Raw genomic sequence first — 23,039 nt, 5'->3', positions numbered from 1 at the left:
AGACTTCAACACATGAGCCTTTGGTGTTATACAGATTTTTTTTTTTCTTTTGGTGGTACTGGGATTTGAACTCAATTCGTTAGGTGCTCTACCACTTGAGCCATATCACCAGCCAATACATCCATTACACACGTTCAGCTCATTTGTCCCTCTCATGTAAAAATGGACTGATTTAATAATCATTCTAATCAGAAACACAGGACTGCAGCAATGCCTGCAAAGATTTCAAACCATCCTAGGAGCGCAGCCCATTTCTACTAACGGGGAACTTCTGCACCACCTTGTGGCTACCATGCTCTACTGCAGGTGAAAGTTGTCCTGCGCGGTTCAAGCCTGCACCAGCCGCATTGCGGAAATCCGCTTCCACTTAAACGTCCAGAAAATGGAGACTTTGTTGCCAGTGGCGGGAAACACACCTGTCCTTCTTCCTTTCTTTCCCAGCTTCTTTATTCCTTATTAATGTCATATCCACAGGTCCGCGCACCCGGCTCCTCCTGCGCCCTTCCTGCCTAGCGGCGGTTCGCAGGGCCACCCTCCCGCACCCCGCCCCAGCCTCTCCCTTCTCTCCAGCTAGGCCCCGGGTCGCCCTCGCAGCCCTCCCTCGGGGTCCCCGCTGCGCGACCCCGCACGCCGGCTGCCAGGCCCCGCCCCCTGCCTGCGCCAACCAATGGCAGAGAGGCCCCGCCCCTCTGTCCCGCCCTCCGCGTCCAGAGCGCCAGCGGGTTAGGGCCTGAGCCCGGCGGTCCGAGGGGCTGAGGCGGGCGCTGGGCGGCTGCTATGGACGCGCAGGGGCTGAAGGTGAGCGGGCGAGAGGACCGGCGCGGGCGCTTTGCGGGGTGCCGGGGCTGGGGGTGTGTGCAGGGCTCGGGGGGACCCCGCGAGGCGGTTGCTCAGGGGAACAGCGGCCTGGCCGTGAGGCCCGTGGCCTCCGTGCGCCCCGCCTGGTCCCGGCGCCGCGCCGCCGTTAGGGTCTTTCCCCACCCCGTTGTCCTTACTTACTATCACGTCTTCTGGGAAAGCTTGGGTAACACGATTCTGCGCCCCCAGCCGTGAGTTAGGGTCTTGCTGTGCAGCCCAGGCTGGCCTCGAACTGGTGATCTTCCTGCCTTAGCCCTCCCAGTGCTGGGATTGCAGGCGTGAACCACCACACCCGGCTTCAGGTGCGATTTTGAAGAATGTAAAGCAGGTTAGTAGTCAGATCCTCCTTTTGGACAGTAAAAGGAGCAGGGAACGGTTATATGAAACCATTTGAAGACATAAGGCTTAAAAATGGAGGAGTCTTTATTTAGGGTGGCCTCTGTTAATCACTAATTCATCTACTCACTGTCTAATGACTGTCCACTTAAGAAATGACCCAAAGCAAAGACACGAGGCTTGAAAATAAAACACGTTTCCTGAGTGGGTAATGGTCTTCTGCATTCATTTGTTCATTGATTCACTCATTTCAGCCAGTATTTGTGGAGTTCTTCCTGCATGTCAGAAGTAATGAGCAGAACAGATTAAAGGATTAAATAACCACAGATTTTACAGTCTAATGCTGAGGAGAAAAAAAAAAAACCTTGTGCATTCAACAAATCTTTATCTACTGCCTTCTGTGCCTCTGGCCATATTCTAAGGACCAAAGATTCTGCCACAATAAAACAAAACTCTCCCAATCTTGGAGCTTATATTCAAATAGGAAGAGTTAAGACTATAAGCAGTTAAATACTATTTCATCTCTAGAGATGGTGATAAGTGAGTGGAGGACACTTTGACCTTGAAGGAGGTTAGGAAAGTTTGAAGTGTTTTGCTTTTTTGCCTAAACTTTAACATCTTTCAAGCTTCCCCCAATCCCTTTAATTTATTTCGTCATATCCTTCACATTACCACTCAAATGAGATCTTTAATAAAAGCACTTTTTAATGTTAAGAACTACTTGCAGCTCCTCACCACTGAGACTAAAGGATCAGCTCCAAGTCTTTAAAATGAGGTCCTTCTTGAACCTACCTTACTTTTCACCCTCATCAATCCAGTACTTAAGAACAAGGAATGGCAAACTTTCCTGCAAAAGGTCAGATAGTACATATTTTCGGCCTCCTGAGTCATGGGTCTCTGTCACATCTACATGCAGCCAGAGATAATACTTAAATGAATGAGCATGGATACATTCCAATAAAACTTTATTGCCGTCAAAATTTTGAGTTTGTGGCTATTTCCCCCCCCTTCCATTCAAAAATGAAAACAACACTCTTAGCTTACAGGCTGTATAAAAACAGGTACAGCCAGAGGTGGCCCGCTTAGCTTGCCCTTCTCTACTCTGTGTATGGCATGACTTCCAGCCCCTCCATCCCAAAGGGCCATTCTGAGCTCTTATCTCCATGTCTTTGCTGCTGCTCCTCTGCCTTGCAAACTCCTTCACATTTCTCAAGAATCATTAAAGGGAATAGGAAGATGCTATATAGAGAGGGCGAGTGAGGTATTTGCCATTCAGAAGTCAACTTTAAAATCCTTCCTAGGAAACTTTCCCTTCATTTTACTTTTCCACCCTCCCCTTACCTACTCTAAGTTGCCAAACTAAATGTTATCCTATATTCCCAAAGACATTTATAGGCTCCTTTCTTGCATTAGTGTTGTATTTTGTTTAGTCTTTGGATTACAGGATTATATGAAAAGTGAGATTTTCCAAGGATAGGGAGCATGTCTTATTCATTCTGTATTCTCACTGCCTGGACTGTAAATGTTTGTTTGATTTCTGGTTTGGTGGTACATACCTGTAGTAACAGCACTTGCCTGTAATCCTAGTATTCAGGAGGCTGAAGCAGGAGCATCACAAGTTCCAGGCCAACATGCACTGCATAGTGAGACCATCTCAAAAAACAATAGAAAAATAGACTAAACAACTTCAACTGAACCAGGGAGGTAGCAGTAAATGTGTAGAAAAATAAGTAAACAGGAGAAGTAGAAGAAGTTAATGATTGGTTAGTCTTAGGAGGACTGGACATACATGAAGGGTTCATGATTGAGTTCCTGGTTTAAGCAGCAGGTAGCAAATGAAAGTATGAATCTGGAGCTTAGATGAGAGGTCTTGGCTACACAAATCATTTTCATTTCATCAATGTATGGGGAGCTGAGGAACATATTTTTTTCAGAATAGGGATTTTACACTATGCTAAAGTAATTAAGCCTCACAACTACCTGTATCTGTACACTTGGTTTTTTATTAGCACTTTACAAATGAGCAAACTGAGGTGAGATTTTAAAACCAGGTCCATGTCCTTTTCATGACACTGTACCTTTCAGAAGGATTGTAGTTGCTAGGTAATAGTCAACGCCCCACAGAAGTCAAATAAGATGATATTAAAAGTGACCAACTAAGAGGCCATCATGACCTTAGGGAACAGAGCACTGGAGGAAAAGTACACTTTACTGATCTGGACTGTGGGTGCCTTGAAGATGGAATATGGATCACACTTCCCAGAAACATGCCTAAAAAGCAAAATGGAGAGAAGTGACCACAGGAGGGAAGCAGAGTAAAGGTTACGGAGAATGTCTGCCTAACTGTGACCTGGAAAATGTTATGGATGCAGCCCTCCAGAAACGATAGCCTGAGAAACAGCTTTCTAGACCCCTTCAGACTTAAATCCTGTCAGCCAGTGCTTCACCTGTGTTTCTCACTCCTGCTACACCAGTGCAGATGCAGAGTACCAGGGAGGTATGCATTGGACTATGGAGGGAGGAATTGGTGTGTCACAGTGATGGCGCAAGTGTGAATTCTCTCCTTCATAGGTCAGGAGCTTAGCCTTAGACACAGACCCAGTTAATCATAATTTAGCATGTCATCATAGTTCCAGCTAGTAAATCACAGTAATATAATTTTGAAAAAGCTTAAAAACACTCGTTTCCATTGAAAAACAGTTTACCTCATTTATGCTTACTGATAGATTGTTTGTTGTACTCTCAGATATAAAACTAGTAAGATATAACACACACTTGGATGCCCAGCTAGATGGGAGGATGGTGGTTCCAGGCCAGGTTTTTTCTTAGGCAAAAAAACCCAAGACACTATCTCAAAAAACAAGCTGCGTATGGTGGTATACAGCTGTAAATCTCACCTACATAGGAGGTGGAACTAGAAGGATCAGTCTGAGGCCAACCCCAAGCAAAAGCACAAGGCCCTGAATTCAAACCCCAGAACTGTCAAAATATAGTAAGAAACATTTGGCAACAAATTGGCTGTTTAATTTGTCATAATTTGGTAATGTTATAGTAACGATGACTTCAAAAAAGAAGATTTTCTTTAAAAAACAAAACATAACCCTGTAGTCTGGCAATGAAGCCTCATCCTTTTGTTGTTGTTTATTGTTTTATGTTATCTAATCTTTTCTGAAACCTTAAGAAAATTATGCAAAGAAGAGGTGAAAGTTGTTTGATTTCAGTACTGTTAACAAAAAACTCAGGATAGAAAGATTGAAAATAGTAAGAAAACATTTAGTTATTTCAGTGATTTTGTGTTCATGCTATTCTGCAGTTCTTAGTATGGATGTTAATGTTATGCTAGTGTTAGTATGCTAGTATTTGACAATGTTTTAAAGAACTTTAGAAGAAAAAAATCACATTAGCTAAGTTCTGAATTATTCAAGATTGATACCTGCTTCTTGAAGTGTTTTAGAACACTAGAATCTTTTTAAACTTTACTTCCTTTTAGACGTTGATCAATTACTATTGCCAAGAGAAGTATTTCCATCATGTGTTACTTGCTGCCAGCGAAGGAATGAAGAGGTATGGCAATGACCCAGTCTTCAGGTTTTATCATGCTTATGGTACCCTGATGGAAGGTATGCACAAATTAAGGCCTGTGTTCCATGAGTTCTAAATTCTTTCTTTGTGCTAAGAATAATTTTTCATATCTTTGTTTTGATTTTTAGGTAAAACTCAAGAAGCTCTTCGAGAATTTGAGGCTACTAAAAGTAAACAAGATGTATCACTTTGTTCTCTAATTGCACTGATATACACCCACAAATTGAGTCTTAATCCAGGTATTGTGTTTAAGTACAGTGTTCAGGTGAATTTGCCTAGCATTGACATTTGATTCTCAAACAGATGTAATAGATTTAAAAGAAGTGAACAGCATAAGAAGAGTGTCTATTTAAGGATGCACTCACACAATCAAGTGTTAAGCTATGTAAATAACAGTAAATGTATTACCTTTTCTGCTGGACTGTGACCATAATCTTACATGTTTATATGTTTCAGAATAGAATTTAAGAGTTAGATTATTTGAGTGCTAGTCTTGGCATTATTTTAGAATCACTAAATTTTTATGAGTCTTGTTTAAAAATACTGGCATATATGGCTTGTCTGTATTCGGAATGACATAAACTACCTAGCTGTACTAGATAGCTACGCAGTTTAACAACTGAAATGTGGCTAGTTTGAGGAGCTAAATATTATATTTAATTCTAAACTTAAAGCTGAGAATTGACTCAGTTATTAGAAAACTTGCATATGAAACAACTTGAGTATATGAATCTGCCTTTGAACTGTAAATTTCATGAAATTTATGGAGATATGATCTAAATGTAAAATTAACACCAGATTTCAAAGATTTGGTAAGAATGATATACAAGCTATCATTAATTTTATATAAATTATTCATATTTTGGATATAGTGGGTTGATGTGACATTATTAATGTTTGGTAAGACATTAATAAAAATTAATTTTACTTGTTTCTTTTTGCATGTTTGATGGGACTACAAGAAAAATTAAGCTACATGTGTGGTTTGCATTTTATTTCTAATAGAACGTACTACTTCAGAAAAAATAACTAAATTCTCTGCCCTGTTAATGACCTGACCTTTTCTAGGGCAGTGGTCTAGAGTTTAATTTTCATTTAATATTGTTTTACCCTCCCAGATAGAGAAGCTATTCTGGAATTAGATGCCAGAGTGAAGGAGCAACGTAAAGAAGCTGGACAGAAAACATTATACCATGCAGGCTTGTTTTTATGGCATATTGGTCGCCATGATAAAGCGAGAGAATATATTGACAGAATGATGAAAATACCAAATGATAGTAATGAGGTGGCTCTTTTTCTTATTTTGAAATAGTAACATTAAAGGAAGTTTATGTTATTTATATACTCATAGAATCTGTTGTTTGATATTTTTATTATTGTCCACTCTCACTTCATAAAGATTGGCTTTATTTTAGTATTTCCTATATTGTAAAATAGAGATTCTCTAAGGTTGCTCATTTTTTGGCAATGTGAGATCATTTATTGATTGTTAGAACAATACACAGTTAAACATATAAACACAGATTCTATATGTATATGTGTGATATTGATAAAGAGCTTTGTTGGAACTAAGGTTTCTGATTTTTTTAATGCTATTAACTATTGAATAGATTGCTCCCTGACTCCTTCCCTTTTTCTGCCCCCTTTTCCTTCTTTCTTTATTTCCTGTATTCCTTCCCTCCCTCTGGATGTAAGAAACAATTATTTGTACTGTTAATAGCAGAAAGATAAAGATGAATGAATCATCTAGTGGCATAGAACATATACATACATGGTTTATATTATGAGAAAAGTACAAATGCTGTGAAAGAGATGGATTAAAGTGCACATGAAAATAATAGCTAACATTTATTGCTTGCTTACTTTGTACTAGATAGTATTTTCAAGTAAGGGAAAGTTACATCTGTATGAATTAGATTGAGGAAAATGCTTAGAAAGGATGAGGCATTTGAGCTAAAACCTAAAAGACGTTTCAACAGGTGAACCTTCTAGAAAAGTGAAGTAGATACTCCCAAGGTGTGAAATAATAGATGGAAATGAGACATGTTGATTCTGGGTACACTGAGAGCCTCCCATTTGATAGGAACACAGACTATAGAGATGAAGATGGAAGAAAAGCTTAGAGAAGTAGATTGGGACAAATTGAAGGATCTGGACTGCTAGGTACAAATACTTATGTCTAATTTAATAAACATTGCAAGGCCATTAAAGATTTTTAATTATGGGAATGATGTTCCTGGAATGCAAACCCAGAAGATTAATTTAACAATGATTTGAAGGATATACTGGCCTGAGAAGAAACTAGATTGTGGGAAAGAGGAAAAAAATAGTTCTTTCTGACAAGATTTTCAGGGATTTCAGTAAAATATTGTATAGGAAGTACAAGGACTTTTAAGTACCCACAGGACTTGTCAGCTGGTAATAGTGAGGAAAAGATAATGAGGTAACATATATCAAGATGTTTCTGAGGTCTGAAATCTGGATAATTCAGAGACTGGTCACATGAATACCTTTGGAGGGAGGTGATGTATTTGTCTTCATAAGAAATGATGAAGGTGAGCCTTTGAAAAAAAGGAAGGTTTAGGAGAGGTTTTGGGTTAGAAATACAGGTTGGAAATTACCCTCATGGAGATCATAGCTAGAACCACTCAAATAGCAGTGGTTCTAGTGACTAGAAGCAGTATTGGTTGATTCTTACCCATATTTCAGGTGAAGTACAAGGAGGTAAATATAATCTTTGTTAAATGCCTGTAAATTTATAAGTTAATGTAAAATTTTTTAATAGATGAGCATATCTTGTAATTTTTATTTGACCTTGGAAAAATAAGCAATTTTGTCTTTCCAATCCTACAGACCTTCCGATGAATTGAAAATATCCATGACTTCTTATGTTTTTAATTTCTCTGGTGTTTTTTCCTCTGCTTTGAAATTCACTAGACTATCACAGAGAGTAAGAAGATAGCTGTGCAGAGCTGAGAATATAGCTCAGTGGTGGAACGCTTACCTAACCTGCACAAGGCCCTCAGTTCAATCCCCGGCACTAGGGAAAACAAAACAAAACAAAAAGATAACGTGCACAATTATCCAGATAAGGAAGCAGAATATCTTCTGTTTTTATATCATAGTTCATTTGGGCTGTGTGTCCAAACAGGGTACACATTCTTACTTACATATTGATTACTTGTTAGCTACTGTTAATGTACTAGCAAAACCTCAGAGAGGGATATTGGGTTTAGCACTAGTGGAATATTTGACAAAATTCTTAATATATTCAGCCTGGGAGTTATCTGAAAGGCTAAAATTCATGCTCTAGTTTTTAAGACTCTAAGCACACCAGGGTTCAAAGCAATTTTACTATGTAGAATTTAATTGTTCATAACATTATTTGGTAGAATTCCTTTTTGTTATTAATTACCCTCCAAAGTGATGTTAAATTCACCTCTTGTCAATAATTGTTTCTCTTATTTCTAAAAGAAAATGGAAGTATGAGTAGAATTTTTCATTTTTACAGGGGCAGGTTTTAAAAGCATGGCTTGATATTACAAGAGGGAAAGAACCTTATGTTAAAAAAGCGCTTAGGTGTTTTGAAGAGAGATTACAAGAAGGAAATGATTTATTTGCGCTACTGGGTAAGGTGAGTTGGAGTTAAGGTGAATAAGTCATGTTTTGCAATTTATTCGTAACATATTTAAAGCCTAACAAAATTAAGTAGTTTAAAAAAATGTTGCTTTTTAAGGTGAGTAAGTCATGTTTTACAATTTATTCATAACATATTTGAAGCCTAACAAAATTAAGTAGTTTAAAAAAATGTTGCTTTTCATGATTCTGTTGTCAGCTTTCAGAGGGACTTGCTCTTGTATAGGACACAACTAGAGAAATGAATTCTCATGGATACTATGTGCAAGGTGTTACTGTAGATCCTAAGGATGACATAAACAAAATAAAACCTGTTTTTATAGAGCTTGTATTCTGGAGGAGACAGACAATAAACCAGATAAAGTATATAATGTACTAGATGGCAGTAAGTGCAGTGGAAGAATACATAATAATTTGGGGAAGGCAAAGTAGGAGGGCTGGGCGAGAAGTTGCACATTCAAATGAGGTAATCAGAGAAAGTGATTTTTGACCAAAGGCTTAGAGAAAATGGGGTTAAAGCCCTGTGGACACTTGGGGGAAAGCATTACAGACAGGAAGGAGCAAGTTCATGGTGGAGCTAGGAGATAAGAAAGCATTAGTGAAGGGAGAAATGAAGGCCAGAGGAAGGACTGTGAGTGTGGGGGCAGGAGGTGAGGAGAGGCGAGCCTAGGCTGTTAGCTTTTACTTTGGCTTTCGCGATAAGCCAGATAGATAGACAATGAAAAGTTTTGTGCAGAAAAATAACAGGATCTGACTTACTTTTGAGGGATGAGCAACTGACAGTCAACAGAAATCACTGATGTGTGGAAATACTGAAGTTGTATCCTGTGTTCAACCCCCATTGATGACTTCTGAACACCTTAGATGTTTTCTTAAATTTTCGATTAAGCAAAAGAAAATATTAAATTTAAGATGAGCTCTGAGTATGGTAGTACACTCGTCTAATCCCAGTACTCCAGACAATTAGGCAGGAAGATACTATGTTGAAGGCCAGCCTTCCTTGGCCAAATAGCAAGATCTTATCTCAAAAAAGTTAATGTTAGGAAAAACTCCACATATATACCCACATGACAATCCTCAGTAATTTCTGGGTTATAATCTTATTCAGGGTATTGTCAACACTGCTCTCATGATTAGGACAAAGGATGGCATGCTGTTTGTTTATGATACTGGGGACTGAAGTCAAGCCTTTTGTGCTTGCTAGGCAAGAACTCTACCACTTGAGGCACACCCCTACTCTAATTTGGCAAGTTTTTTAAAAGCTTTTTCTTTATCGTTCTTCCTCCTATCTATTGTTTAAAGAAAAACTATTTCATAAGCTTCTAGTGTTGGGTTGTCTCAAATGTTAATGTAAACAACGTAGGAGGGATTTACCTTTTTTTCTACAATAGTCAAAGGATGTTTTATTTAATTTTTTTTATTGTGCTGGGGCTGCATTGTGACATTTACAAAAGTTCTTTCAATATATATATGATCGTTAAGTTGGTTTAAATTATTTTTCTAAATGAGTATGACTTCGTCTGTCTTGTGTTACCATGATGAAATACCTCAAAGTGGGTAATTTGCAAAGAAGAGAAATTTATTTCTCTTGATTCTAGTGGCTGGGAAGTCCAAGGGCAAGGCCCCCGCTCCTTTGATACCTTTCTGCTTCCGTATGGCACTTCGAATGGTAAATCTTCCAAAGGGCAGAAGTACTGTTCCTTGGTGGCAGAAGAGCAGAAGAGATTGAACCCTTTGCCATAGGCCCTCTGTATAGTGACATTGACTGTTCATGTGCTGAGTGCCTCCCATTAGACTCCACCCCCCAACACTGTCGCATTGGAGGTTGACTTCAACATGAGTTTTGGAGAGGACAAAAGCACTAAAACCATAGCAGATCCATTCCAATTATTTGTTTATTTTTCAGTTAATTCAGCAGAAGGGCTGAATGATGTGAATCAAATGTGCAGCAAAGTTGGTTTGATTTGAGGTGTTACTTTTATTTATGTGGGAGGTGTAATCTAAGGAAGAATACTAGATTTGAACACAGAACTCTTTGTAGAGTGACTTTGTTGTTTTTCAGCACCAGCTATTTAGGTAGATTCCCAAGGGAAATACAATCTTAAAAATTATTATCTAATCTCTTATTGTCAATCATTTGAAAACTTAAAAGTTATTTATTTTGACATAGTGACTTTTTGGGTGGTTTCCTTTAATTATGTAGGAATATAATCTCGAAATTATTTCAGATATATGTTACAGCTTTATTATAGATCAGTTGAAACTGAGATATATCACTACTAAATTTGTTCCTAAAGGAGGTCCAGAAGCAAAAGAAAAAGAAAAACTGATGAGTAATAAATGTACATTATTATCTGTTTTTAATGCACTAACCACATTTATAACTTTATTTTTTCTAAGAAATTAATATGTGGACACTGAAAATATTTTTTCAGAAAACATAGTAGCATCTAAATGAGAATAAATACCACTGCTGTAAATAGCCAAACTGTAATATATGACATCTATTCATGTTAGTAAATACAGATATACATATTTACATAATCACTTTTAGTGACTAAAATTTTATTTAAAAAACAGATACACTCCAGTTTGACCACTCCTATGAACATTTTGGGTTAATTTTTTTTAACTTTTTAAAAATTTGATAGTACTGGGCTTTGAACTTGGCCTTGCACCTGCTGGGAAACTTTCTACCACTTAGCCACATTCCTAACCTGTTTTGCTTTAGTTATTTTTAGAATAAGGTCTTGCATCTTTGCCTGGGCCAGCCTGAGCCACAGTCCTGCTATTTACACCTGTTGCACAGCTGGGGAAGACAGGCTTGAGCCGCCATGCCCAGCTTTATTAGTTGAGATGAGCCTCACTAACATTTTGCCTGTGCTAGCCTTGAACTATGATCTTTCTGTTTCACCTCCTGAGTAGCTGAGATTATAGAGTGAGCCACCATGCCCAGTCAATTTTAATTTTTTCTATACTACAAAGATCTGCCATGAACATTATCTATGTACCTCTTTGTGGTCTTCTCTATTTCTTTAAAGTAATTGCTAGATGTAAAAATGAGTTAAAGGCAGTTGTTTGAACTTTATTGCTTCTCCTTTAAAATTATATATTATTTAACCTGAAAGTAATTTTCTATTCTAAATATCAGTAGTCTTTATTTTATGATGTGTCTAAGAATTTTTTTATTATTCATTTATTCACATGTGTGTACGTTGTTTGGGTCATTTCTCCCTCCGGCCCCCTGCCCCCATCTTCTCCCCCCCCCCCTTGCTTCCAGGCAGAACCTGTTCTGTGCTTTTCTCCAGTTCCGTTGAAGAATAGAAATAAGCAATAAGAAAAACATAGTATTTTTTCTAGTTGAGATAAGGATAGCTATACAGAGAGATTCCTAGCATTGCTTTCATGTACAAATGTGTTACAACCCAGATTGATTCGTCTCTAACTGATCTTTACACTGGTTCCTGATCCCCTTCTCATGTTGACCTCTGTCGTTTTAAGGTTTCTGTATTAGTTCCTCTGGAGTGGGGACATCAAATGCTTTCATGTTTTGGGTTTTCTACCTATTCCTATACCTCTTGTATGTGTTCTCCCCTTGTCATGTTACCCAAGTTCAGCAACATTGCTGTATTTGCCCTAGATCTACAGACCGCATATGAGGAAGAACATAAGATTTTTGGTCTTCTGAGCCTGGCTAACCAGGCTTACAATGATGTTCTCCAGTTCCATCCATTTACCTGCAAATGATAAGATTTCATTCTTCATGGCTGAGTAAAATTCCATTGTGTATAGATACCACATTTTCTTGATCCATTCATCAGTAGTGGGGCATCTTGGTTGTTTCCGTAACTTGGCTATTGTGAATAGCGCTGCAATAACATGGATGTGCAGGTGCTTCTGGAGTAACCTGTGTCGCATTCCTTTGAGTGTATCCCCAGGAGTGGGATTGCTGGATCATATGGGAGATCTATCTTTAGATTTTTAAGAAACCTCCAAATTTTCTTTCCAGAGTGGTTACACTAGCTTGAATACCCACCAAAAGTATATGAGGGTTCCTTTTTCCCCACATCCTCACCAACACGTGGTGGTGGTGTTTTTAATGATGACTATTCTAACGGGTGAGGTGGAATATTAGTGTGGTTTTGATTTGCATTTCCTTTATGGCTAGAGATGGTGAGCATTTTTTCATGTGTTCTTTGGCCATTTGAATTTCTTGTTTTGAGAAACTTCTGTTTAGTTCAGTTGCCCATTTCTTTATTGGTTCATTGATTTTGGGAGAGTTTAGTTTCTTAAGTTCCCTGTATATTCTGGTTATCAGTCCTTTGTCTAATGTATAGCTGGCAAATATTTTTTCCCACTCTGTGGTTGGTCTCTTCAGTTTAGAGACCATTTCTTTTGTTGTGCAGAAGCTTTTTGATTTTATGAAGTCCCATTTGTCCATCTTTTCTCTTACTTGCTGAGCTGCTGGGATTCTATTGAGGAAGTCCTTGCCTATACCTATTTGCTTCCAGAGTGTTTCCTGCTCCTTCCTGTACTAACTTCAGAGTTTCAAGTCCAATATTAAGGTCCTTGATCAATTTTGAGTTGATACTAATACAGGGTGACAGGTATGGATCTAGTTTCAGTTTCTTGCAGGCAGATAACCACTTTTCCCAGCAACATTTGTTGAAAAGGCTGTCTTTTCTCCATTGTATATTTTTGGCCCCTTTGTCAAAAATAAGGTGGGTATACTTGTGTGGATTCATATCTGGGTCCTCTGTTCTGTTCCAGTGGTCTTCATGTCTGTTTTTGTACCAGTACCGTGCTGTTTTTATTGCTATTTCTTTGTAATATAGTTTGAACTCGGGTATTGTGATACCTCCAGCATTGCTCTTTTTGCTGAGTATTGTCTTGGCTATCGTGATCTCTTGTGTTTCCAAATGAACTTTAGGGTAGATTTTTCAATCTCTGTGATGAAAGTCGTTGGGATTTTGATGGGAATTTTGTTGAACATGTAGATTGCTTTTGGTAGTGTAGCCATTTTTGCTGTGTTATTCTATGAGTCCATGAGCATGGGAGATCTTTCTACCTTCTGTAGTCTTCCTCAATCTCTTTCTTCAAGGGTATGTAGCTCTCCTTGTAGAGGTCATTTTTAAAGTTTACTCCTAGGTATTTGATTTTTTTGGAGGCTATTGTAAATGGAATGGTTTCCATATATTCTTTCTCAGTTTGTTTGTTGTTGGTGTACAGAAAAGCTAATGATTTTTGTAAGTTGATTTTGTATCCTGCCACCTTGCTGTAGCTATTTATGGTGTCTAGGAATTTTTGGGTAGAGTTTTTTGGGTTGTTAAGGTATAGGATTATGTCATCTGCAAATAGGGATATTTTGACAATTTCATTACCTAATTGCATTCCTTTTATTTCTTTTTCTTGTCTAATTGCTCTGGCTAGAAATTCCAGTACTGTGTTGAATAGGAGTGGGGATAGTTGGCACCCTTGTCTCGTTCCTGATTTTAGGGGAAATGGTTTCAGTTTTTCACCATTAAATGTGATGTTGGCTGAAGGTTTGTCATAGATAGCCTTTACATTGTTGAGGTACATTCCTTCTATTCCTAGTTTTCTTAGAGCTTTTATCATGAAGTGGTGTTGGATCTTGTCAAAGGCTTTTTCTGCATCTGTTGAGGTGATAGTGGTTTTGTCTTTTCTTCTGTTAATGTGCTGTATTACATTTGTAGATTTGCATATGTTGAACCACCCCTGCATCCCTGGGATGAGGCCAACTTGATCATGGTGTATGATCTTTCTGATGTGTTGTTGGATTTGGTTTGCCATTATTTTATTGAGGATTTTTGCATTGATATTCATTAAGGAAATTGGCCTATAGTTCTCCTTTTTGGAGGTATCTTTGTCTGCTTTTGGAGTAAAAGTAATATTGGCTTCATAAAACGAGTTATTCAGTGTCCCTTCCCTTTCTATTTCATGGAACAATTTAAGGAGAGTTGGTATTAGTTCTTCTTTAAAGGTCTGATAGAATTCAGCAGTGAATCCATCAGGTCGTGGACTTTTCTTTTTTGGGAGACTCTTAATTGCTACTTCAATTTCATTTTGTGTTATAGATCTATTCAGCTGATTAATATCCTCTTGGTTCAGTTTTGTATGGTCGTAAGTATCTAGAAATCTGTCCATTTCTTCAAAATTTTCAAATTTATTAGAGGAAAGGCTCTCAAAATAGTCTGATGATTTCCTGGATTTCCATGGTATTTGTTGTTATCTCCCCTTTTGCATTTCTGACTTTACTAATTTGGGTTTTTTCTTTCCTCATTTTAGTCAGGTTTGCCAGCAGTCTGTCAATTATTTTTTCAAAGAACCAGCTTTTTATTTCATTAATTCTTTGTATGTTTTTGTTTGTTTGTTTCTATTTTATTGATTTCAACCCTTATTTTAATTATTCTTTCCTTCTGCTTGTTTTGCAGTTTGCTTGTTCTTGTTTTTCTAGGAGTTTGAGCTGTAGTTTTAGATCATTGATTTGAGATCCTTGTGACCTTTTAATATATGCACTCATGGCTATAAACTTTCCTCTTAGGACAGCCTTTGCTGTGTCCCATAGGCTCCAGAAGGTTGTGTTTTCATTTTCATTAACTTCCAGGAACCTTTTAATTTTATTTCATCAATGACCCATTGATCATTGAGCAATCTGGTGTTCAGCTTTCAGTTGTTTGCTTGTTTATTTTACTGCTGTTTTTGTTGTTGATTTCTAGTTTTAACACATTGTGGTCTGACAGAATTCATGATATTAACTCCATTTTCTTACATTTGCGAAGCTTGCTTTGTGCCCCATGATATGATCGGTTTTGGAGAAGGTTCCATGGGCTTCTAGAAAGAATGTATATTGTGCAGCAGTTGGTTGAAATATTCTGTAGACATCAGCAAGGTCCATTTGGTCTATGGTGTGGTTTAGTTCTAGAATTTCTTTATTGGTTTTTTGTTTGGATGACCTATTTATTGGTGATGAGGGGTATTAAGGTCTCCCACTACCACTGTGTTGGAGTTTATTTTATATATGTTTTTAGGTCCTTCAGAGTATGTTTGCTGAAATTGAGTGCACTGATGTTGGGTGCATATAGTTTGATAATTGTTACTTCCTTTTGGTGTATTTCCCCTTTTATTAGTATAGAGTGTCCTTTCTTATCTCATTTGATCGATGTAAGTTTGAAGTCTACTTTATCCGAAGTAAGTATTGCTACCCCTGCCTATTTATGGGGGCCATTAGCTTGGTAGATCTTCTTCCAGCCTTTCACCCTAAACCAGTGCTTGTTTCTGTCAATGAGGTGGGTCTCCTGTAGGCAGCAGATTGTTGGCTCTTCCTTTTTAATCCAGTTTGCAAATATGTGTATTTTGATGGGAAAATTAAGTCCACTATTGTTTAGTGTTAGTATTGATAGGTATGCGGTGATCCCTGTTATTTAGTTGTTTTTGTTGTTTAAGGGTTTGATTTTGTGTAGCTGAATCAGTGTTACTCTCTACTTTTTTGCCTTTTCTTCTCTTGTGATTTGATATTGCCTGCCCTTTCATGGTTTTGTTTGCTTTCACTTTCTGTGTGCAGAATTCCTTGGAGAATCTTTTGTAGTGGTGGCTTAGTGGTCATATATTGTTTTAATTTCTGCTTAACATGGAAGACTTTTATTGCTACATCTATTTTGAATGATAGTTTTGCTGGCTAGAATATCGTAGGGTTGAAATTATTATCATTTATTGCCCAGAAGACCTTACTCCATGCTCTTCTTGCTTTGAAGGTTTCCATGGAGACATCTGCTGTGATTTTGATGGGTTTACCTTTGTATGTTACTTTTTTTTCTCTCTTATAGCCTTCAGTATTCTTTCTTTAGTCTCTGTGCTTGTTGTTTTATTGATAATATGTTGTGGGGTAGTTCTATTTTGGTCAAATCTGTTTGGTGTTCTGGAGGCTTCCTGTACCTGGATGGGCATAGTTTTCTCTAGATTTGGGAAGTTTTCTGTTATTATTGTGTTGAATATGTCACACATTTCTTTTGCTTGCACCTCTTCTTCTTCAATGCTCATGATTCTCAGGTTTGGTCTTTTAATGAAGCCAGTGAGTTCTTGCATATTCCTTTCACAGGTCTTGAGTTGTTTGTCTAATAGTTCTTTGGTTTTTCCTTTAATTACCATTTTATCTTCAAGTTCTGAGATTCTGTCTTCTGTTTGTTCTATTCTGCTGGAATGGCCTTCCATTTAGTTTTGTATTTCTGTTTCATTCTTTTTTCTGAGGTTTTCCATATCATGGGTTACTTCCTCTTTAATGTTGTCAATTTTCATCTTTAATTCATTTATCTCTCTATTTATGGTGTTCTTTGGTTCATTTTGGTATTTATTTAGGGCTCTTATGATTTCATGTATTTGTTTTTGTGTTTTCTCATATTCTTTATTTTTGTCCTCTTGGAATTTCTTGAGTGCCTCTTGTACATTTTGGTTGACCATGTGTAGTAACATCTCCATGAAATTCTCAGTGATTACTTGCAGGATTTCTTCTTTTAGAATGTTCTTGTGGGCTTTGTTGGGTTCCTTGGGATTGTCTATCTTTGTTTTGTTGGAGTCTGGATCTGGATATCTGTTTTCTTCGTTTCCCTCTGAATCCTTTACTAATTTATTTTTTAGGGGAGAATGGTTTCCATCCCATTTTCATCTTCCCATATTTCTACTTGGTATCGTTTCTGTCCCTAGACTATGTGTAATTTAGTGTTAGCTGAGTTACAATAGTGAAACTAACAAAACCAAGGAAGAAGAAGAAAAAACAGAAAGAGAAATAGAAGAAAAAAAAAAGAGAGAACCAAGGAAAACAGCAGGGAGAGATGGTGGACGATCAGACAGCAAACCAGATAGCCAAATCTTTAAGGGAAGGCAAAAAAAAAAAAAAAAAAATCACCAGTTCAGGAACAGTGGAATTTCAGTCTTAGTAGTTCTGGTGTTACCTTTAGCAACTAGACAACTGATGTCTGTCTCCTAGGCGGGTTCGGAGCCCTCCTGTGGTGGCTGGCAGCAGGGCAGGGTCCCATGGGCCTGGGATGGAGGCCTGTCGTTGAGGCCATCTAGCAGGCTTGTGGAGCGCAGGCCCGACAGAGCAGAGATCATGTGGGTCTCTGGAGCGCAGGTCTGCGGGGTGCAGGCGGGGGAGATCATGTGGGCTTGTGGATCATGGGCTTCTCAGGCCTGAGGGGCACAGTCTGCCGTAGATCGTGCTGACCTGTGGATCTCTGGCCTGGCGCTGCTAAGGAGTGGGGGCTAGAGGAGCAGCGATCCCAGGGCCTGCAGAGCAGCGGCTCCGCTGGCTTATGGGGCGGAGCTTGCCATGCAGCGCCGGCTGTTCTGTTAGTAAATCCTGGCATGGAGAAGCCTGCCATGAGCTAGGGGTTCAGAGTGCTGAAGTTTTGGCTCTCCCTGCTGTTTTATCTCAGCCAAGTGTGTATCCAGTGTCTCAGCAAAGTCCCTGGTTCGTGGAGATCATGTGGTCTGCTGCTGTGTACCAGTTGTCATCTTGTATTCTCTTACAAGAATATTTTTAAATGTTTATCCAGTTATATTTAAAAATGTAATTTAAAATTGCTTATACAAAATAGTTTTATATTTCAATGGTGTTTTAAAATGTGGGTTGATAAAAACTTGTTTTGTTTTTTTCTGGCTATTAAAGTGCTATATTCTCCTTACAGAAAAGTGAGAAAATATTAAACCCTAGAATTCTACCTGCTCTGGGTTGTGAGTTCCTTTATACATAAGATCATAGTTTTGATGTTACTTTTTTCCTCCCATTAGGTACAGTGCCTTGAGATGCGCCAAAATTATTCAGGTGCTCTGGAGACTGTGAACCAGATCATTGTGAACTTTCCAAGTTTCCTTCCTGCTTTTGTAAAGAAAATGAAATTACAATTAGCCTTGCAGGATTGGGACCAAACAGTTGAGACAGCACAAAGGTTAAGTAAAAAAAAATAAATAAATAAAATCAAAAGACTATGGATCTGGTTATAATCATGAGAAAAAGAAAACTTATGGTTTGTCATCAGGCTGTTGGTTTGTTTGTTTTATAGTACTAAGAATTGAACTCAGGGTGTTAAACTTGGTGGACAGACACTCTTCCACTTGAGCTATTTCTCAGCCCTTATGTTTTAGGTTATTTTTCAAATTGGGTCACACTTTTTGCCCAGAGCCACGATCCTCTAACTTATACTGTCCTATCAGCTGGAGTGCCAGCTTCATACCACCTTGCCCATCTTGTTTTGTTGTGATTGGGTTGCACTAACTTTTTGGTTAAGGATGGGCTGGAACCTTTAGATCTCCCAATCTCCACCTCCCAAGTAACTGGGATTACAGGTATGACACTGAGCCTGGCCTAATATTTTCTTAAAGCAGCAATGAATTGAAGTTTCTTTCAGACCAGGTAGAATTGATTTTTCTAAACAGCATAGAATTGAAGAAATATGTAAAATTGCATTTTTTTGTTGTTTTATATTAGTAACTGAGTACCTCTTCTAAGACAGACACTTTCTTAGACAAACAAAAATAACCCTGCCCTTGCAAAACTTATATTGATGTGAGAGGAAGCATATACTAAGCAACACAAGCAAGTAAATTATACAGTAAGTTAGACAGTTGCAAGTGCTATGGAGAGAAGATAAAGAAGGAAAATTAAAATATGGGGTGTTGAAATTTGATGGTATGAAATGGTCAGGAAAGGCCCTACCAAGAAGATGGCATTTCAGCCAATACCTGAGGAAGGTAAGGGAAGAACCATGCAGTCACCTGGGAGAAGACTGCAGAATAAAGGAAACACAAGTAGAAAGACCCTGAAGTGGGAGCAGATGTCATTTGGCTGAGCAGTGGGAAGGAGTAAGAGAGATGAGTAGGCCCTGGGCTACAGGGGGATTGGGAGGAAGGAAGCTGGTGCCAAGTCATGAAGGGTCTTGTCCATCATTGTAAGCATTTTGATTTTTATTCTGAAATGAGAAATCAGTAGAAAATAAAAGTCCCAAAGAAGCACTGTTCTGTTTTGAGAGCAGTATGTGGAGAAGGGAGCAGGGAAACCATTTTTCAAGTTATTTTCATAGTCTAAGGGAGAAATGCTGGTGGCAGGAACCAGAACAGTTGTAGTGGAAGTGCTTTGACAAGAATCACTTGGAATCTAGTTATGTACATAGCTCCATAATATGATATTGCCCAGTTTTGGTTAATAAAAAAATTTTTTTTCTAGTTACTAATAGGATATTTTCCCTGATATTTTGTAATTTGGTTTTATAACATAGAAATTCTGTTTTAATGTTATGAATAGCATCAGTAAGTTTTTCTTTTTAATGTTTGCTCCATCTTGGCATTCTTGGAATTCCTTTAATAAAGTAGGTTGGTCAAGGTGAATTAAACTTTTAGTTTACTATTGTATATAGTTAGCTAATTCTTTCATTAGGATTGTCACAAGATTTAATGAGACTTGTTCAATGTACTCATATGTTTAAAGCACGTTAAAAACTAAATTTCAGAAACTTTATTTTACCTTAAATAATGCAGTTGTCATTTTGCTAATTAAAACTACTTGCTTGAGTAGTGGAATAGTCACACGAGCCTTTAAGCCTTCAAGACCTCAAAAAAAAATAGGCAATTTTATTTCAATATTAATTGAAATGTTTTCCTGCAGGCTTCTGCTTCAAGATAATCAGAATGTAGAAGCACTAAGAATGCTGGCTCTTTACTATTTGTGTAGGGAAGGGGACATAGAGAAGGTAAGTTGTATTAAGTTTCCTATGTTAAATTATATTTCAACCAGGCGTGGTGGTGCATGCTAGTAATCCTCACTCAGGACGTTGAGGCAGGGGATCACAATTTATGGCCAGTCTGTGTCACAGAGGTTCAGGGTCACACTGAGCTATATAATAGTAAGACCCTGCCTCACAAAAAACAAAACAAAAATACATATATTTCATTGCACAAATACATGCATGTGTTGAAGTCCTCTTTTTTCTTTCCCCATGGTGCTGGAGATCGAACCAAGAGCCTTGCTTATGCTAAACAAATGCTCCACCACTGCGGTTCATCTCCAGCTGAAAGTTCTAACATAGTGGTTTTAGTTGATTACCAGAAATAACACCGTCAAGGAGGTTTGCTTTTTGTATCAACTAGTGAAGCAAAATATTATACAGTGAAAATTACCCCAGAAAATTCCTTAAATTATTAATTACAGTATTTGTGGGTTTTTTTAAATACATAGTTCCTGTGCTGTCACAGATTAATAATCAGTGATACTGGATATAAAAGAGTATATATGAAAGATAAGATTTATAATATTTTCACAATTTTAGTTTGTATAAGTTAAATGGGGTTAGGATGAAATCGCGTTTTACCTTATAATAAGGAACATCTGTTTCTGCAGTAATGAGCACATTGACTGTACACTGGATAATAGAGTGCCAAAATCCAATCTGAAGCAAATAGCATTATTACAAGTAGTGGATTTGTATTATGTTCTGTGTGGTTATCTTGATCCTCTCTAAATTTTTCTTATTTTAAAATTATTAGGGGCTATTGTAGAATGTTTGCCTAACATCCGCAAGGTCCTGGGTGTGATTCTCAACCCTAAAAAAAATTTACTTACGATAACTACCTTGGGACTGGGGAGGTAGCTCAGAGGTAGAGTGTTTGCCTAGCATTTGTAAGGTCCTGGGTTTGATTCCCAACACTGAAAAAAACATTACTTACACTAACTACCTTAATGAGTTATTTATTTTGGCCACACTGGGATTTGAACTTAGGACCTTGTGTTTGCTAAGCAGGTCCTCCACCATTTGAGCCACACTGTTAGCCTGTTTTATGTTAGTTATTTCTGGGATAGGTTCTTGCTTTTTGTCCAGGCTAGCTTGGAACACCATCCTCCTATTTATGCTTCCCATTAGCTGGGATGACAAATGTGGATCACCACACCCAACTTTTATTGGGTGAGATGAGGTATTGCCAACTTTTTGCCTGGCCTGGCCTCAAAATGTGATCCTCCTGATCTCTGACTCCTGAATATCTAGGATTACAGAAGTCAACTAGTATGTCTGGCTAATGATTTTTCTATTGTAGAAAACATTTTAAATATAAACTCATCTCTATGGGCAATTCAAGGGGTGATATCATATAATACTGTTTATGAATTTGATATTCATCATATTTATAAACAGTTGTTTATAAACAACTGTTGTTGGTATGTATACTAATTAAATACTATGGGTGTCTTTACCTATCCAGAGATTACTAGTCAATACAAATACTAAAGAAACATTCTAGACCTTGAGAATTCTTTATGTATAATTACTGATATTTTAAAGTAATTTTTGATATGTCTAACATCATGCAAGATTTCATGGGAAGAAAAATGTAAAAAAGTCAAAGGTCACTTAAAGTATGAGTAGGAGTATGTTGTGTTCGTGCATATGTGCATGTATAGTGTTCTTTTTTCTTAGGATGTTTTAAATTAAATACCGATTACTTTTCTTTTAGGCTACCACCAAGCTGGAAAACTTAGGAAATGCATTGTATACCATGGAACCACAGAATGCGCAACTTTTTTATAAGATTACAGTAGCCTTCAGCAGAACTGTAAGATTGCCTACTACAGCGCTGATCTGTATAATAGTTTGAAATTAGTCACTAAAGTTTATATTTGAAAAGCACGTGTCCGAAGGTGAAATTGATATGTATCGAAATATGTGATACATTTTTAAGAAAGGTGGTTAACAGAAGATATGGTTTCCAACTTTAAGAAGTCTCTAGAAGACTTCATGGAGGAAGGGGTACTCAAGCCTTTAAAGATAAGAAAGTGCCTTCTAAGCAAAGGAAACAGAAAATGGCTGTTTTATCAGGACATAGGATTTATGTTCTCTGCTTTTGTGTTGTTTTATAAAACTATTTGAAAAAAGTTTTGAAGTGGTTAATAGACTGTTTTGGTGGGAAAAAAATCTTGCTACAATAGTAAAGAATACTTTTTATTATAAATGCCCAATAAAAAGAAAGTAATTAGAAATGGACTAGAAAAACTGGCAGAATCTCAAAACCAGCACAAGAGTGAGAAGTCTGAAAAATTAAACTTATGAAAAAAAAGAAAAAATATACATAAATAAGTAAAATAATTAGCAAAAGAAAGTTGACAAAATTAAGGACATTAATTGCAAAGTTTTGTATACAAACTGAATTCTGTTATTTACAAACTAAAGATTGTGAGATGTATGAAATTTAAAGGAAGAGAATCCAAAAGTCTGAATTAAGAAGGGTGTTTGTCTTTTCCATTTGTCTGTTGCCACTTTATTTTCATCAGGTTTTTAATAAGCTTACAAAAGTTATTTAGATTTATTCAAATACTTTTTTCTTTTTTTTTTTCCTGTATTCATTTATTCATATGTACACACATTCTTGGGGCCATTTCTGCCCCCTGCCTCCTGCACCCTCCAGCTTCCCCCAACCCCCTCACTTCCAGACAGAACCTGTTCTGCCCTTTTCTCCAGTTTTATTGAAGAGAAGACATAAACAATAATAGGAAAGACAAAGCATTTTTGCTAGTTGAATAAGGGTAGCTATCTCAAGAGAGATTCCTAGGATTGCTTCCATGCACAAGT

General features: G+C 37.6%; 1 protein-coding gene across 3 annotated transcripts in view; it reads left to right on the top strand.

Annotated features, from left to right (window-relative positions):
* The first annotated feature begins 699 nt into the window (after nucleotides 1–699).
* The window catches only part of Ttc21b (tetratricopeptide repeat domain 21B), a 79,001-nt gene continuing 56,661 nt past the window's right edge, over nucleotides 700–23,039 (top strand). For 2 of the 3 annotated variants that reach the window (XM_074071007.1, XM_074071006.1), the window contains exons 1-9: nucleotides 763–798; nucleotides 1,112–1,186; nucleotides 4,685–4,814; nucleotides 4,905–5,015; nucleotides 5,895–6,061; nucleotides 8,288–8,410; nucleotides 18,217–18,374; nucleotides 20,087–20,171; nucleotides 21,928–22,026. In XM_074071007.1, the coding sequence (XP_073927108.1) occupies nucleotides 778–798; nucleotides 1,112–1,186; nucleotides 4,685–4,814; nucleotides 4,905–5,015; nucleotides 5,895–6,061; nucleotides 8,288–8,410; nucleotides 18,217–18,374; nucleotides 20,087–20,171; nucleotides 21,928–22,026 (969 nt within the window). In that variant the 5' untranslated portion in view covers nucleotides 763–777. Of the gene's footprint in view, nucleotides 799–1,111; nucleotides 1,187–4,684; nucleotides 4,815–4,904; nucleotides 5,016–5,894; nucleotides 6,062–8,287; nucleotides 8,411–18,216; nucleotides 18,375–20,086; nucleotides 20,172–21,927; nucleotides 22,027–23,039 lie in introns of all 3 variants that reach the window. The other variant, XM_020156911.2, reaches the window with a different exon arrangement.

The sequence above is a fragment of the Castor canadensis genome, chromosome 4 (genome assembly GCF_047511655.1).
Source record: "Castor canadensis chromosome 4, mCasCan1.hap1v2, whole genome shotgun sequence".
NCBI lineage: Eukaryota > Metazoa > Chordata > Mammalia > Rodentia > Castoridae > Castor > Castor canadensis.
The sequence above is the reverse complement of the archived record's forward strand: the minus strand, read 5'-3'. Positions and strand labels throughout refer to the sequence as shown.